Source organism: Ictidomys tridecemlineatus, chromosome 6 (genome assembly GCF_052094955.1).
Source record: "Ictidomys tridecemlineatus isolate mIctTri1 chromosome 6, mIctTri1.hap1, whole genome shotgun sequence".
In the NCBI taxonomy this organism is placed as follows: domain Eukaryota; kingdom Metazoa; phylum Chordata; class Mammalia; order Rodentia; family Sciuridae; genus Ictidomys; species Ictidomys tridecemlineatus.
This window is the reverse complement of record NC_135482.1, coordinates 162,930,634-162,945,613: the sequence shown is the minus strand read 5'-3', so window position 1 is coordinate 162,945,613 and position 14,980 is coordinate 162,930,634. Positions and strand designations below refer to the sequence as shown.

Genomic DNA, 14,980 nt, shown 5'->3' with positions numbered 1-14,980 from the left:
CTATAAAAGTTTTGCAAATCAATGGCAATATGAAACAAAAGAAAACAAACAAACAACAAAAGCAAATGTCATGACATCCTGCTGAAAATCATCCAAGGCAAAACTCTAGAAATGGGCCCTGAGGAAAGTGTGTTGGCTAGGTTTTTAAATTTAAAGTGGCCTGAATTTCTCAAAGTATTAAATTTATAACTGTGAAGCAAAATTATAAATAGGAGTGGGGGGCAAAAGAATAAGAAAGAAAGAGGAAGGAGAAAGAATCACTTTTAATTCCTAGCAGAGTAACTGTGATTGGTGTTCTTACTTACATAATGGGCTCGTTTGAATTACTACTAAACTTAGGTGGATATTCCTCAGTTTCAGCACTTTTAGGTCGCTTTTCCAATTCTAATGTGATAACTTCAACCTCACAATCTGAACACGCAACTTCTATTTTTCTCTTTTTTGAAAATATATTTTTCATAACATCCTTTTCTTTTCCATTTTCATCAACAGCATTAGGTTTCTGAGGATTGACTCTCTTTAGCAATCTTCCTAAAAGAAAAAAAGAGTTTGAACAAGATGGAAGATAATCTAATTGCTAACAAGAAAATGACATGTCTATTTCTGCTCCATGACCAAAGGATCCTGTGGAAACACATTAACTCATCCTAGAAAAATGTTGTGAGACAGCAAAAAAAGAAAAAAGAAAAAAAAAAAGCAATAAGGTATTTCTTATCTTCCATTCATAAGAAATACAGGGTGTCTAAAAGAAGCATTTGCCCATTTTGGTATAACATGAAAGAGAAGAGTTTAGCTATAGTACTATAAAACAAAAATACGAATCTAAGTATTCTAGGGAGGTGAAATCTAATCTTAAAATTGCAACTTTTCTGTCTAGTTAAAAAGGCTTTAGCATTTGAAACCTATACTCTTTTAGAAAATGACCTATTTAAAATAATGCTGTATGTACCTATTGTTCTCATATTAAAGTCCTGCATAATATTAAAATATTAGTCTAAAATTTATGCATTTTCTTTCAAGGAACTTACTGACCAAATCAGATTAACAACTGGCTATTCTCACTCATCCTTGTTAGACAGATCAGAGATCCTTAGGTGTAATTTCTAATGATGCTGATAGAGCTAATGATGCTTCTTGATATCATTTGGCATATTATAGGCAGCTTCCATTCAAGAGTTATTTTGGGAAATATGAGAGACAAATGTCTAGGCAGGTTGTGTGGTATGTGTGTACATAAGTGGTGCATGGCAGAGATCCAAGTGTGATTACCCTGAATGCCAATAACTACAAGTTTCTTTTTGCCCTTCCTGAAATGAACCTGGAATTTCAAATGAGCAGGTTGTACTGGTTCCTGAATAGGAAAAGGTATATTCAGAAATGTAGATCCTACTATAGAATAATTAGAAAACAAGCCTTTGCTTTACCTGAATAGATGCAAACAAACGTCCCTCTGTCGATGTCATCTAAGCAGCGTACACCCCATCCCTTCTTCTCAGTTTTGAACACCTGTAGTCTTACTTGAGGACCGTGTTGGACAACTCGGTTTTGACACATTTGTCGATTACACTTGCACATTAAGCTGCATTCATAAATGCTGTCAACAAAATATGTAAAAGAGAAAATCAGTAAGATCCCCAAGAAGCACAAAGCAATTTATACTGCTACTTTCCTGGCACTGAAGGAAGCAGATTATGAAAATTCTTTTTTTTTTTAATTATTTTTAACAGTAGATGGAAACAATACCTTTATTTATTTTTTAAATTGTGTTGAGGATCAAACCCAGGGCCTTACATATGCTAGGCAAGCATTCTATCTCTGAGTTACAATCCCAGCCCTGAAAATTCTTAGTGCTAGTCTACCCATCATACCTTTTGCTTTTATCAGCTGTGGGTTCATTTTGTTTTTTCATTTTAAAAATGGGGATTATAAGGGTTGGGGTTGTGGCTCAGTGGTAGAGTGCTTGCCTAGCATGTGTGAGGCAACAGGTTTGAATCCTCAGCACCACATAAAAATAAATAAAATGAAGGTTAAAAAAAAAGGAAGAATTCTTAAAAAAAAATGGGGATTATACAATAGTAGTTACACATTGAGCTATTTCATGAATATAAATAAGTCAGATGCCTGGCAAATTAATTTTAGTTTTTTAAAAATGTCTAGGAGTTAAATTCTTCTTTTCTGTTCTAAAGATATTATTGGTAATATCAACCTTGAAAATTCCTAATTCTCAGAGAGCTCTGCCCAGTATATTTGTTAATGGGGAAATGGCCACCCAAAGTAGGCTGATCCTAAGAGGGTTAAGAGCCAGACTTGATGCAGATTAGTGTTTGAGTATACTCTGCATGATAACTATGTGGTCTCTGACTTTCATTTTCAAAAACACTGTATAGGCGTTTTCTGAATTATTAAACCATAATAATTTAGATTTTGGGTATTAAAAACAGATTAAAACAGTATCTGTAAGACTGTTGACCACAATAAAAAAGTACCCACCTTCACAGATATAAACACCCTGCAACAAATCCTCAAGGTATCTTACCCAGTAGGTATTTGTCTCTGTAGCCTTTTATACTTATATCCAGTGGTAATTTTATTACTTAACAAAGGACAACTTTTGGCATTCCTTGCTGTCAGCTGGAGACATGCACATTTTGTTCTAAAAGGAAGGGAATGGATGAAAAAATAAGAATCAAAAACATCAAGTTAAGAGACTATTGTGATAAAAGTGTAAATGATGAAATAAAGAATATAAAGAATATCATTGTATTTAGAATAGTTATTTGATTAATGAACTACATGAGACTTCTTTAACTTTTCAAAATGAAATCATCTCTTATTCAGCAGAAACCCATTTGTGAATATTCTGTTACTCTGTTTTTCTACAATAGATAATCTTAGATATGTCAAATTCACAGAATCACAGTTTTGCAGATGTCCTAAATTCCTTCTCACTCCAGTGACATAAAAGCATATTGGAGACTTATATCAAACATCTGGCTACTAGAATCCTATTTTCAAATTGATGTTAGGCACCTGTAACCATAAAATTGAATCCACATATTTCCTCCCCACATACCTATTAAGATTAACTTTTCCTCTATAAATCTCTTCTGTATTTTTTTTAATATTTATTTTTCAGTTTTCGGCAGACACAACATCTTTATTTTTATGTGGTGCTGAGAATCGAACCCAGTGCCCCGCGCATGCCAGGCAAGCACATTACCGCTTGAGCCACATCCCCAGCCCTCTTCTGTGTTTTTTATATATAACAAAATTACATTATCAAAATGGTGACTGCTATTTGCAATAGAAGGAGAAAATAGTAAATTCATTAAGTTGGATTCTGTTTATGGATGTAAAAATCCAGATTTTTTTCAATGTGATTTTGTTTATAAAATATATGAAGTTCAGAAAAACACAAATAACATTCATATTTTTATCACTCAGAATTAGTTGTCAGTGTTTTGTTTACACCTTTTTTTTCCTATGCAATTTAAAACACAGATACCAATATATGAAAAAAATACATTACTGATAAAACTAAAGCTTCAAGAGATTTGATGTGGCATCCTAGATAATCTTATATACACATGTACAAACCAACAACATATTGTATTGCTTTCCATGTTTAAAAAATTTACTACAGGTATTACATTATAACTTGCTTTCTGTTCAACATAGTGTTTCTGAGATTCATCTGTAATATATAAAAATGTGATTAATTCCTTTTAAGTTTTCTATTTTGCTCACCTGGTTTATTATTAAGTAGCTTACAGTTTTTCAGTAAACAATGTTGCAACGAGCATCCCTATTTTTATGCACATGTGTAAGCATCTTAAAGGTAATGGCTTTCAAATATTTTTGACTATGAACCACAGTGAAAAATACATTTGCTTCATGATCTTGTATAGGCATACATACATATTTATATGTAAGTATATAAATTGAAACAGTGGCATGAAACATTACCCTTATTATATGTGATTTAATTGGATATTTTCTATTGTATTTAATTTGAAATATGCTAATTATAACTGATACAAATAGTTAAATAATTTTACTTTCCACTAACCCTGTTGTTTGGACAACAATGCTGCAGACCTACCTAAAAATACTGGTGCTATAAACTGTAGATATACATGTCTTCAACTGCTGTGTAACTGGGAAAAAAAAAATCACCCCTTGAAATAACCAGCTAGGTACAGAATACTAATTTTGCGTTCATTTTCCTTCAGCACTTTAAACTGAACCCCCAGTCTTCCATTATTTCTGATAAAAATAAGTTGTCAGTATGTTTGTTTTTCTTTTGTAGGAAATCAACTTTTTCTATCTGATAGCTTTTGAGATCTACTCTACCCAGATATTTTAAAAGTTGAATCATGATATATTTAGATATATATTTATCTTCTTTTCCCTTCTTCATGCAGAGTTGGCCTTTTCAATCTGATTCTCATCCTTCTGCAATTATAGAGAACTCTGAGAGATTATCTTTTTGAAAGTTTCATCTTTTTAATTTTTCTTCTTGGATGTATAAAGGAATTTCTCATTTTATTTTATTTTTTTTTTGCAGTACTGAGGATTGAACCAGGGACTAATATTTGCTAGGCAAGTGCTCAACCAATGAGCTATACCTCCAGCCTCCTGCATTTCTTTTCTTTTCTTTTTGGGGCGGGGGTAGGGGTACTGGGGATTGAACTCAGGGGCACTCAACCACTGAGCCATATGCTGTATTTTTTTTGAGACAAGCCTCAAACTTGTGATCCTCCTGCCTCAGCCTCTTAAGTCACTGGGATTGATTACAGGTGTGTGCCACCATGACTGGACCTAAAATAAACAAACAAACAAACAAATAAATAAATATAAACTGAATAAACTCAGGACAGTGAAAGGTCTTCTCTACAAGAGGCTTAAAGGAACTGAGATAAACTGAGGTTAACAGCACATTTGGATCTCTCATTTCATATTCCAACTGAGAGGATGATGAAAACTATTATCTACATTATAGTAGGCCTTTTCTTTTCCATGGTTTCAGTTTCTGCAGTTTCCATTACCTATGGTCAACCACTGTCTGAAAGTATAAATTGGAAAATCCCAGAAATAAATAATTTATGTTTTAAATTACATGCTGTTCTAAGCAGTGTGATGAAATCTCATACTGTCCCACTGAAACCCACCTGGAATGTTAATCATCCGTTTGTCATGCTGCGTACTCTACCTGCCCATTAGTCACTCTTGGAAATCCTATAGACTGTCATGGTATCACACTGTTTATGTTCAAGTAATCCGTATTTTACTTAATTATGGCCCTAAAACATGTGAGTAGGAATGGAAAAGAGGCACTAGAGCAAAAACCTTGGAAAGACAGGTTAACTTTGTTACTATGTGGTAATCCTGCAGAGCATATGGGGAAAAAAACAATTTATGCAGGGTTCAGTACTATCAAAGGATTCAAGCATCCACTGGGGGTCTCTGACCATACCCATCCTGAAATAGGAGGGAGAAAATATATTTAAATTATTTCTTTTTCTCTTTGTTTTGCCTAGTACAAGTAGCTAAATTCGCATTAAGTTAAATGTACATATAACAACTCCACTCCTTATTTGTGTACCCTCAAATGTATGTACATTGCATACCCTTAAAATATTTCTTGAAAATTCAATGTATTAGAACATGATTTCAATTTTTATGGACTGTCAATACTGTGAGCAAAGAATACTAGTTTCAAGCACCATTAACTTGCTAAAAAGCCAGAAAATGATTTTTTAAAATGACTTATAAAAGTAAAACACAACATAGTAGTTAAAAACATGAGTTCTCTTGGGTACAGTGGCACCCACCTATAATCCCAGGGGCTCAGGAGGCTGAGGCATGAAGTTGCGAGTTCAAAGCCAGACTCAGCAATGGTGAGGTGCTAAGCAACTCAGTGAGACCCTGTTTCTAAATAAAATATAAAATAGAGCTGAGGATGTGGCTTAGTGGTGGAGTGTCCCTGAGTTCAATCCCTGGTACCCACTGCCCTTCCAAAAAAAGAGCATGAGTTCTAGCTCAGAGTGATGAGAAGACCTGTAGTTACAGCTCCTTTGGAAACTGAGGTAGGAGGATTGCTTAAGCCCAGTTTAAGACTAGCCAGGGCCAACAATGACATTCTATCTCAAAAAAATCCCAAATAAACATGGGTTCCAATTCTAATTGTTTAATTTGTTTGCCCTATGATGTCTCTGAAATGACTTCTCTGAGATTCAACTTCCTCGTTTGTAACATGGAGATAATATTACCAACCTCATGGGTTTTGGTGATGAGGACATAAGAAAAGGACTTTGTCACAGTGTCTGGTTCTGATAAACAGCAATGTAACTGCTATCATTATGATTATGGTACTAGATTAAAGAAAATACTCATTCTCAGAAGAAATAATTTTCAAATTACTATACTTGGCAGTTTTTTCTTTCTTATAGCTACTGAGGAAGTACCACTTTCTATTTTAGACTCTTGGTAAATAGGATTTAGATAGACAAACTGATACACAGTAGAACTTCATGAAAAGTGTCCCTACAAATTTTGAAATGTCACATTTTTCTACTCACATGTCTATGCAGCCTTCAGAACAGTCACATGAATCAGTGAACATGTCGGAAAAGTTGTTTAGATAATATGTTCGTGGCCATATAGTCTTTCTGTACTTAAATTGTGGAAGCTTTCTATTATCAATTTCATTACAGAAAGAAATAGGTACTGATTCCACTCCATTGCTAATATCCACATCAGAAACATTTTCTTCTTGCTTTGGGTAATTCCGAGTCAACTGAACATAGGTATTGAAAGAAAAGTTGTCTGTAAATAAAAAGTTACACTCTGTTTCAAGTAGGTAACGAAAGACTTCTTCCACATTTCGTAGACTTCTTCCACAAGGAGTTTTATAACTCACGTGGAGTGCTGAAGAATGAGAATTTGTCTTTGCATGTCGTCTTTGGAAGTGACACTTGACTGGTAGCTGTAGAGGGTTTTCTCCCTTGAAAGGTGGTGGTGTTTTCATCAGACAGGCACCAGAACAACCATGACTTTGATAAGATAAATTCAAAGATGACTTTTCCCCCCTAAAGTCTATAACTTTATTTTCCAGAGGGAGAATTTCCTTATTTTCTGTAGATCTGTTAAAATAAATTATTTATTGGTATCTCAAATTTACAGTTCAATTCCACGTTTAAAAAAACACTGCACACTGGACTGGAGCTATAGCTCAGTGGTAAGCGTTTGCCTCAATCGTGTGAGGCCCTGGGTTTGATGCTTAGCACCATATACATACATAATACATATATTCATAAATAAATAAAAATAAAGATGCTGTGTCTATCTACAACTAAATTTTTTTCCTTTAAATAATAATAAAAAAACACTGCACACTAATATAATAAGTAGTTACTATTATGTCTTGGATGGTAGTAAAATAAGCCAGACTGTGAAATAAACATTTTCACATGTTCTGCAGCCATTTAAAGATTGTACCTAATTCTGGAATATTGTACAGCACTGAATCAGTGGTACAGCATTTGGCTGGCATATGTAAGGCCCTGGATTTAATTCCCAGCAGCACAGGGAAAAATCTTAGAATTTAAAAAGCCAACACTAGGTGTTGAGTCAGGTGAGAAAAGTCCAAATTAACCAAGTTTTCCTTTTGGATAAGATTTTTAATAAGTTTTAATGTTTTGGAAATGCTACTGAATACTACAGCAGTGAATTTTGATTTCTCATGACAACCTTATGAGAGAAATGTAGGTAGGACAAGAGTAGAGGAAAGTAAATTCACAACTGAACAGGTTTTTTTTGAACAATAAGAAGAGGTGTGTGGAGTAGAGAGGAAGCAAAAAGGTTTGTCTTTGGTTATATACTATTAAATATTTTCAGTGATCACAATAAAGATTAGAAAGTTTTAATTCATTTGTACAAGATGATAAGCTAGAAAGAACATACATAAAACATTATAGACAGGAGATCTAAAATTTAAAAACATTGTGATGAGTTATTAAAATGAACTTAAGAAGTGATGTTTATCATGAATAAACCAAATCCTGCATTTATATATTACTGCCTTAATTAAAATACTACTGTCTAAGCATAAAATGTGAGATAGTTTGTTGGGTAAAAGTTCGCATGAAAAAGAATCTTGGCTGGGCATAGTGGTGTAAGCCTATAATCCCAATGGTGGGAGGCTGAGGCAGGAGGATCTCAAGTTCAAAGCCAGCTTCAGCAACTTAGTAAGGCCCTAAGCAACTCAGTGAAATTCTATCTCTAAACAAAATATAAAAAAGGGCTGGGGATGTGGCTCAGAGGTAAAACGCTGCTGGCTTCAATCCCTGGTCCCAAAAAAGAACAAACAAACAAAACAAAACAAAACCCAAACCAAAAAATTAATATTTTAGTGATTTAGAGTGATCAACTCAAATTTTGTATTTAAAAAAATAAATTCCAAATTAACAATGGGGGGAGCTTAATTTAATATTTAATAAAATTAAGGCATTGACTTAAGAACTTTAAAGATGTGGTCTTGTTTTTTCAAATTATGTTCTTTACTCTAGAGGAAAATACTTTCACAGATTACCCTTTGGTAGTGCTTGAAGGTTTTGGTGCCGAAAATACCTACTAAAGATAAACAATGAGTATCACAGTGTCAGATTTACTCTTGTACAATTATCACTTATGCTAGAAATGTTTACTGAAATTAGAGATAAGAGTAAAAAGAAAGGTCACAAAAATTTAGCCTATTCCCCAAAACTTTTTGACACTACTTTCTTTTTAGAACTGTTAAATTGCATTTCAAAAACTGAACTCAACCAAACACAGTGGCACACACCTATATTCTCAGAGGTTGAGGTAGAAGGATCTTGAGTTCAAAGCCAGCCTTGGTAACTTAGAGAGACCCTAAGCAGCTCAGCAAGACCCTGTCTCTAAATAAAAAAGGGCTGCAGATGTAGCTTAGTGGTTAAGTGCTACCCTCCCTACTACCAAAACAAACAAACAATGACCCCTTTTGATACTCTAAATAATTTCGCTATGTAAAAAAAACCAAAACAAAAACTAAAAGATCTAAAACCAATGCCAACTTGATTTCAGTGTATTAATAAAATACAGATACATTTTAAGCAAAATTTTGTAAGACTGGAATACCACGGATATTAAATAAATAACCTGTTAAGAGACTCATGAAACTTCAAAACCTACATAAAATATTAAAATCTGCAACATTTAAAGTTTTATAGAAAAAACCTTATTATTATATATTTTATCCATTCTGTGGAAAAGAATTAAGAAATAATTTATATACATACAGAAATGTACAGTCTGGTGAGAAGAAGTTTTCATATGATGTAGAGGAAAACGCATCTGATTTGTTTTCTAGTTCATTCCAAGTCACAGGCTTATGATCTACATGAAAAAAGTACAAATGCAAGCAACAATTATACCAACTTAAAAATCATTCACTAAAATTCCAAATAATCTCTCATCAAATAGAAATTTTGCCCATATAGAACCCTAAAATTTGCAAACATTATGATTTCAAGATTCTAAGGCAGGATGTAGTGGCACATGCCTGTAATCCTGGTGGCTCAGTAGACTCAGGCAAGAGGATCTTGAGTACAAAGTCAGCATCAGCAACTAGCAAGGTGCTAAGCAACTCAATGAGAGGCTGCTCTAAATAAAATACAAAATAGGGCTGGGGATGTAGCTCAGTGATTGAGTGCCACTGAGATCAATTCCTGGTACCCCAAGCCCACCCAAAAAAAATTGAGCCAAAAGATTAGGTATAATTTTTAGAAGTGTTAAGAAAATAACATAGGATAAATTTTAAAACTTAGAAGATATTTCTTCTGAAGAAATTAGTTTATGGACTGGAGCTATTAGCTCAGTGGCACTTGCCTAGCATGTGTGAGGCACTGGGTTTGATCCTTAGCACATAAAAATAGAGGGTTGAAAAAATAAATCTTAAAGAAACTAGTTTGGCTTAATTTGATCTGACTTTTAATCAACTTTAATGTGAACATCAAGTATCCCTGCCTCTACCTATATTTTACAGAAAGTAGCATAGCTCTTCAAGGCTTATAGGAGATCACAAAATGGGAAATTTACACATCCTTTGTCTTTTCATTGTTCTACAACTGTTTTGTGGAAGCAGAGGTTGAAGTATTCGGTTGTTTCTTTTAATATTTCTTCATACATATTTTTACAATTAATTCTATCTCATTTTTTTGCAGGGGGAGGGCAGTGCTGCAGATTAAACCCTGGACTTGCACATGCTACATAAGTACTCTATTTCTCCCTAATTTCTATACTTCATAAGCTTACCCTCTAACGTGTCTATAATATACAAATAAAGCTGTACATTTGTTGACAAAAAGCTATAGATTCCCTGTTCATATTCTGTAAAGTATGTGGGCTATTCTTTGGCTTAAAAACTTTTCTTGAGCTTGGGATATAGCTCAAGTCTGTAGAGTGCTTGCCTTGCATGCACAAGGCCCTGGGTTCAATCCCTAGTACCACCCAAGAAAAAAAAAAAAAAAGGTAAACATTTTTCTTAATGTGTTTTTTCCTATGCACAAATGGACTGTAAGGAAAAAAGTATCTTGTCCTAGACTGTTAACTTGCTGTTAAAGAAAAAATTAATCAGCTGGATAAAGTAGCACCTTCCTGAAATTCCTGCAACTTGGAAGGCTGAGGCAGGAGAATTACAAGTTTGAGGCCAGCCTCAGAAATTTGGGAAGAGCTATCTCAAAATTTTAAAAAGGCTGGAGGGGTAGCTTAGTGATAGAGTATCCCTGGGTTCAATGATACATGCTGAAGCACCATAAAATGTTCTATTTATGACCCACTGAGATCCGCATAAGGACCATTGCAGTGTGATTTTTCCAGTGAGGGAGGGAAAGTGGGCTCAGTTCGGAATATAGCATGGGCAAATGGGAATTAATAATCAAGGATCAGGATGAAATCAATGGATGGAAAATTACCAAGAGGAAACACAAAGCATCTAAAGAGGATTCTGAATAAACCAACCCAACAGGATTCTTGATGAAAACAGGCCAGTGGTCACATATCACAGAGATGGTGGGAGATGAGGAACCTAATTAGATAATGAGGGCGATTAAATATCAAGGATGGGGGGCAAGCTTTTGTTAAAATTATATTTTTAAGAAGAACAATATGGGCCAAGGAGAAGGTTCTCATGCCTAACTGAAGTTTGATTAAGTAGTTCTTTAGTCTTACTAAAAACAACAGCAATAAAAATTTAAAATAATATCTAAAGTTAAATTCCAAGGCTTCTCCTTGGCTTACTGGAAAACAAATATCCCATTTTAATGGTCAAGGTAAAGAAAAAAGCTGAAAAAATATGACAGCCAAAGAAATCCATAATAACTGACTAGAAATTAAATAATTTTACAAGTTAAGGATTTCTGATTTTTTTCCTCAAATAATTTCTTTATAAAAGCTACATAAATCATATTAGCAAATACAAATGAAACAAACATATATGCATAGCTGAAGTAGAAGTTAATGAAAACATGGAGATTTAAAATTAATCATTAAATGAGGAAGTAATGGGAAATAATTCAAGGAAAACAGAATCTAATCTTTTTATGGGGACACTGCAAAAATATATAGTTATATAGAAGCAAAAAAATAAAGGTGATTGGTGGTTTATTAAGGAGTCTAGGGAGTCCAGGTTCAATCCCAGATGGCTTATTATGACTTTGACACCAAGTTCTTTTCTCTCAGTCTCAGTATTTTTCAAAAAAATAAATGCTAGCATGAAACATCTATTATCACCAAGTTTTTAATACTTTTATAAGCTAACAATGTAAATTACATAATTCTTCCCTAAACATTTCTCCGCCACTGGCAAAGAGACATACTTTTAATAAACAGGTTACATTTCAGAAGAACTATCTATATAAAAAATGCAACTATAATATTTGGTATTACTACTGATGAAATTATTGATTTAAAAGACCCCAAACAAAAATTCAATTTATTTTTACCAGAAAATAAGTTGTTTCAAAGGGAAAAAATGGTTTACAATTAGTTTCTTGTTATCATCTCCTGCATTTAAAAGCTTCTCCCTTAGAAAATTAATATAATTCCTTAAGGTACGTTGATTCTGAAAGGGTCTGGATGTACCACAGTGGCACAGAAAATACTTTGAGCTAAAAACATTTGAGAATCAATGAATGCAGTAAGAGGCTTTCTCTGTCTACACACACGTTCTCCAAAACAAAAACGAACAGATCCATTAAGTTATCATAATTCACAGGAGTTGTACCAACCAAGAATACATCACAAGACAGCAGAGAAAAGGTGGCACTATATCCAGACAGACATTGTTACAAATGATCGTATCTCCCATCTACTCTCCTCAGGACCCATTTACCTTTCAAATGACTTTCATGAGTCATTTGTACTTTCCTAAGTGTCTCTTCTCCCTCCCACCCACTTTTTTTTGGGAGTGGGTACTAGGGTTGAACTCAGGAGCACTCAACCACTGAGCCACATTTCCAGCCCCATTTTGTGTTTTATTTACAGCAGGGTCTCACCGAGTTGCTTAGCACCTCACCATTGCTGAGGCTTGCTTTGAACTCGCAGTCCCCTCCTGTCTCACCCTCTAGAGCCACTGGGATTACAGAAGTGTGCCACCATGCCTGGTTCCTCCCACCCACTTCTAATAAGTCATTTCCCTCACTCTTACCTTTCCCCTATTATGATGGCATAATAAGCTCTCAAATCTCACTGCTGTTTTGGGTAGTCACTTCTTTCTTTCTTTCTTTTTTTTTTCTTAAGGTACCAGGGATTGAACTCAGGGGCACTCAACCATGAAGCCACATGGCCAGCCCTATTTTTGTATTTTTTTAACTATTTTTTTTAGTTGTAGATGGATACAGTATCTTTATTTTATTTATTTTATTTTTTTAAATATTTTTTTTTAGTTGTAAATGGACACATTGCCTTTATTTTTATTTATTTATATATGGTGCTGAGGATCGAACCCAGTGCCTCACCCATGCTTGGCAAGCACTCTACCACTAGGCCACAACCACAGCCCCAGTATCTTTATTTTATTATGTGGTGCTGAGAATCCAGTGCCTCACGCATGCAAGGCAAGCGTTCAACCACTGAGCTACAATCCCAGTCCCTGTATTTTATTTAGAGACAGGGTGTCACTGAGTTGCTTTGCGCCTTGCTTTTGCTGAGGCTGGCTTTGATCTCTCCATCCTCCTGTCTCAGCCTCCTGAGCCGCTGGGATTACAGGCATGCACCACAGTACCTGGGTGGGTAGCCACTTCTTTCTGTGATGATCCTATGTATGTAAAAAAAAGAGTTTATACCTGTATGCCTTTTTTCCTGTTAATCTGATATTTGCCAGTTTAATACACAGCTCCCATGCAGGCACTGAGATAAAAAAATTTTCCTCCCCTATGAATCCAAATATTATTGAAGGATACTGTGAAAGGAGGATATTTTCTTTAAGAACCTATTCTCCCAAAATGATATTTTTAGCTATCTGAAATTGTGAATACTTAAGAAAAACAAAAAGGGTCTTTAAAACAGACCAGTGATGTTGGACTACATTTTCAGAGACTTAAAGGTCTTAAGCTCCTTAACAGTGAAACAAAAATAAATTTTTCTAATAATACCCAGCAGTATTAAAATCCAGTAAATGTTGTACTTTCTCAACATTTTAGCAAATTTGTGATAAAGATTTATAAAATGGGACAGTGATACACTAAGATTTATGGAATAGTAATTCTGATAAAAGTAACTTTTTTCTAGTCTTAGTACATGTTGTTATACAACAAAAAGTATATACTTGATCTGCCCCAGTTCCTAACAAGAGTTCCTAAACCCTTGTATTACCTTAAGCATACGATGATAGAGCACTTCTGTTTTAATAGTTGCTCTTAGTTCCTGATTCCTGACACAGGAGCTTCTAAAACCCTGGAAATCTCCAGTGATGAGTGTCTTTTGAATGCTGATAAGATGACTGGTGACTGCAGTCCCTGGAGAGCTTTAGGATGATGGCTGGTCTTCAGAAAGACCAAAGCACAATTACAGAGTTGGAACTTTCAGCCCTCAGTACTTTTGCTTTCCTTTTCCAGGGAATGTAGAGGGGCAAGAGATTGAGTCAACCACCAAAGACCAATAATCCAATCATTTGTGAATATGTAATCAGACCTTCATAAAACCCCTAAATAATGGGGTCTGGAGAATTTTCAGATTGATGAAAGCATCCGCATGCTAGCGGGGTGGTACACCTCATAACACCACTGGTACACTTGGTGTCCTTCTAGACTGGACCTTGCCCTATGGAACTCTTCATCTGGGTGTTCATTTGTATCCTTTACAATAAACTGGTGTAAGTAAAACATTTTCCTGAATTCCATGAGTCATTACAGCAAAATTATTGAACCCAAGGAGAAAACTGTTGTGAGGATCCCTGATCTATAGCCAAGTCAGTAGTTAAATCAGTCAGAAGCATTTGTGAATGGCATTTAAAGTAGGGGGCAAATCTTGTGGGGCTCAGCCTTTATCCTGTGCAATCTACACTAACTCTTGACAGTTAGTATCAGAAATCAATTAAATTGTAGGACATATTATTAGTGTCCACAGAACATGGGGCAATTATATGGTATGGAAAACACACACATTTGGAATCAGAGTGTTGGGAATACAGAAACAGTTTTCCTTTAATATGTTATCTTTGATTCTTCTAAACTGAATTTGTTTAGAGCTTTGAAGACTGATTGTCTCATACCAATTTAGAAATTGAAAATTTATCCACTTACTCACCAATACCAGAATATACCTTTCCAGTAGTATTCTTCACAGAAAGCAGGTTTATACTGACCTAGAGTCTCAGAATTTTATTTGGCTTCCCTATCTACATATGGGTAATATTTTTCATTTAAAAGAGGAAACTGATTTTAGCAATGTGAATCTTTTA

General features: G+C 34.7%; 1 protein-coding gene and 1 long non-coding RNA gene across 6 annotated transcripts in view; one reads left to right on the top strand and one right to left on the bottom strand.

Annotated features, from left to right (window-relative positions):
• Positions 1–14,980, bottom strand: part of Setdb2 (SET domain bifurcated histone lysine methyltransferase 2) — a 43,780-nt gene that overhangs the window by 11,096 nt on the left and 17,704 nt on the right. For 3 of the 5 annotated variants that reach the window (XM_021729761.3, XM_013360738.4, XM_021729760.3), the window contains 5 exons: positions 9,321–9,417; positions 6,582–7,145; positions 2,537–2,653; positions 1,425–1,594; positions 306–531 (listed from right to left, as the gene is read on the bottom strand). In XM_021729761.3, the coding sequence (XP_021585436.2) occupies positions 306–531; positions 1,425–1,594; positions 2,537–2,653; positions 6,582–7,145; positions 9,321–9,417 (1,174 nt within the window). The remainder of the gene's footprint in view (positions 1–305; positions 532–1,424; positions 1,595–2,536; positions 2,654–6,581; positions 7,146–9,320; positions 9,418–14,980) is intronic. The other 2 variants (XM_078016023.1, XM_078016024.1) reach the window with 1 other exon arrangement.
• Positions 530–10,387, top strand: LOC144365154 (uncharacterized). Its single transcript, XR_013423384.1, has 2 exons — positions 530–704; positions 10,245–10,387. It is a non-coding gene; the product is annotated as an uncharacterized LOC144365154 (long non-coding RNA).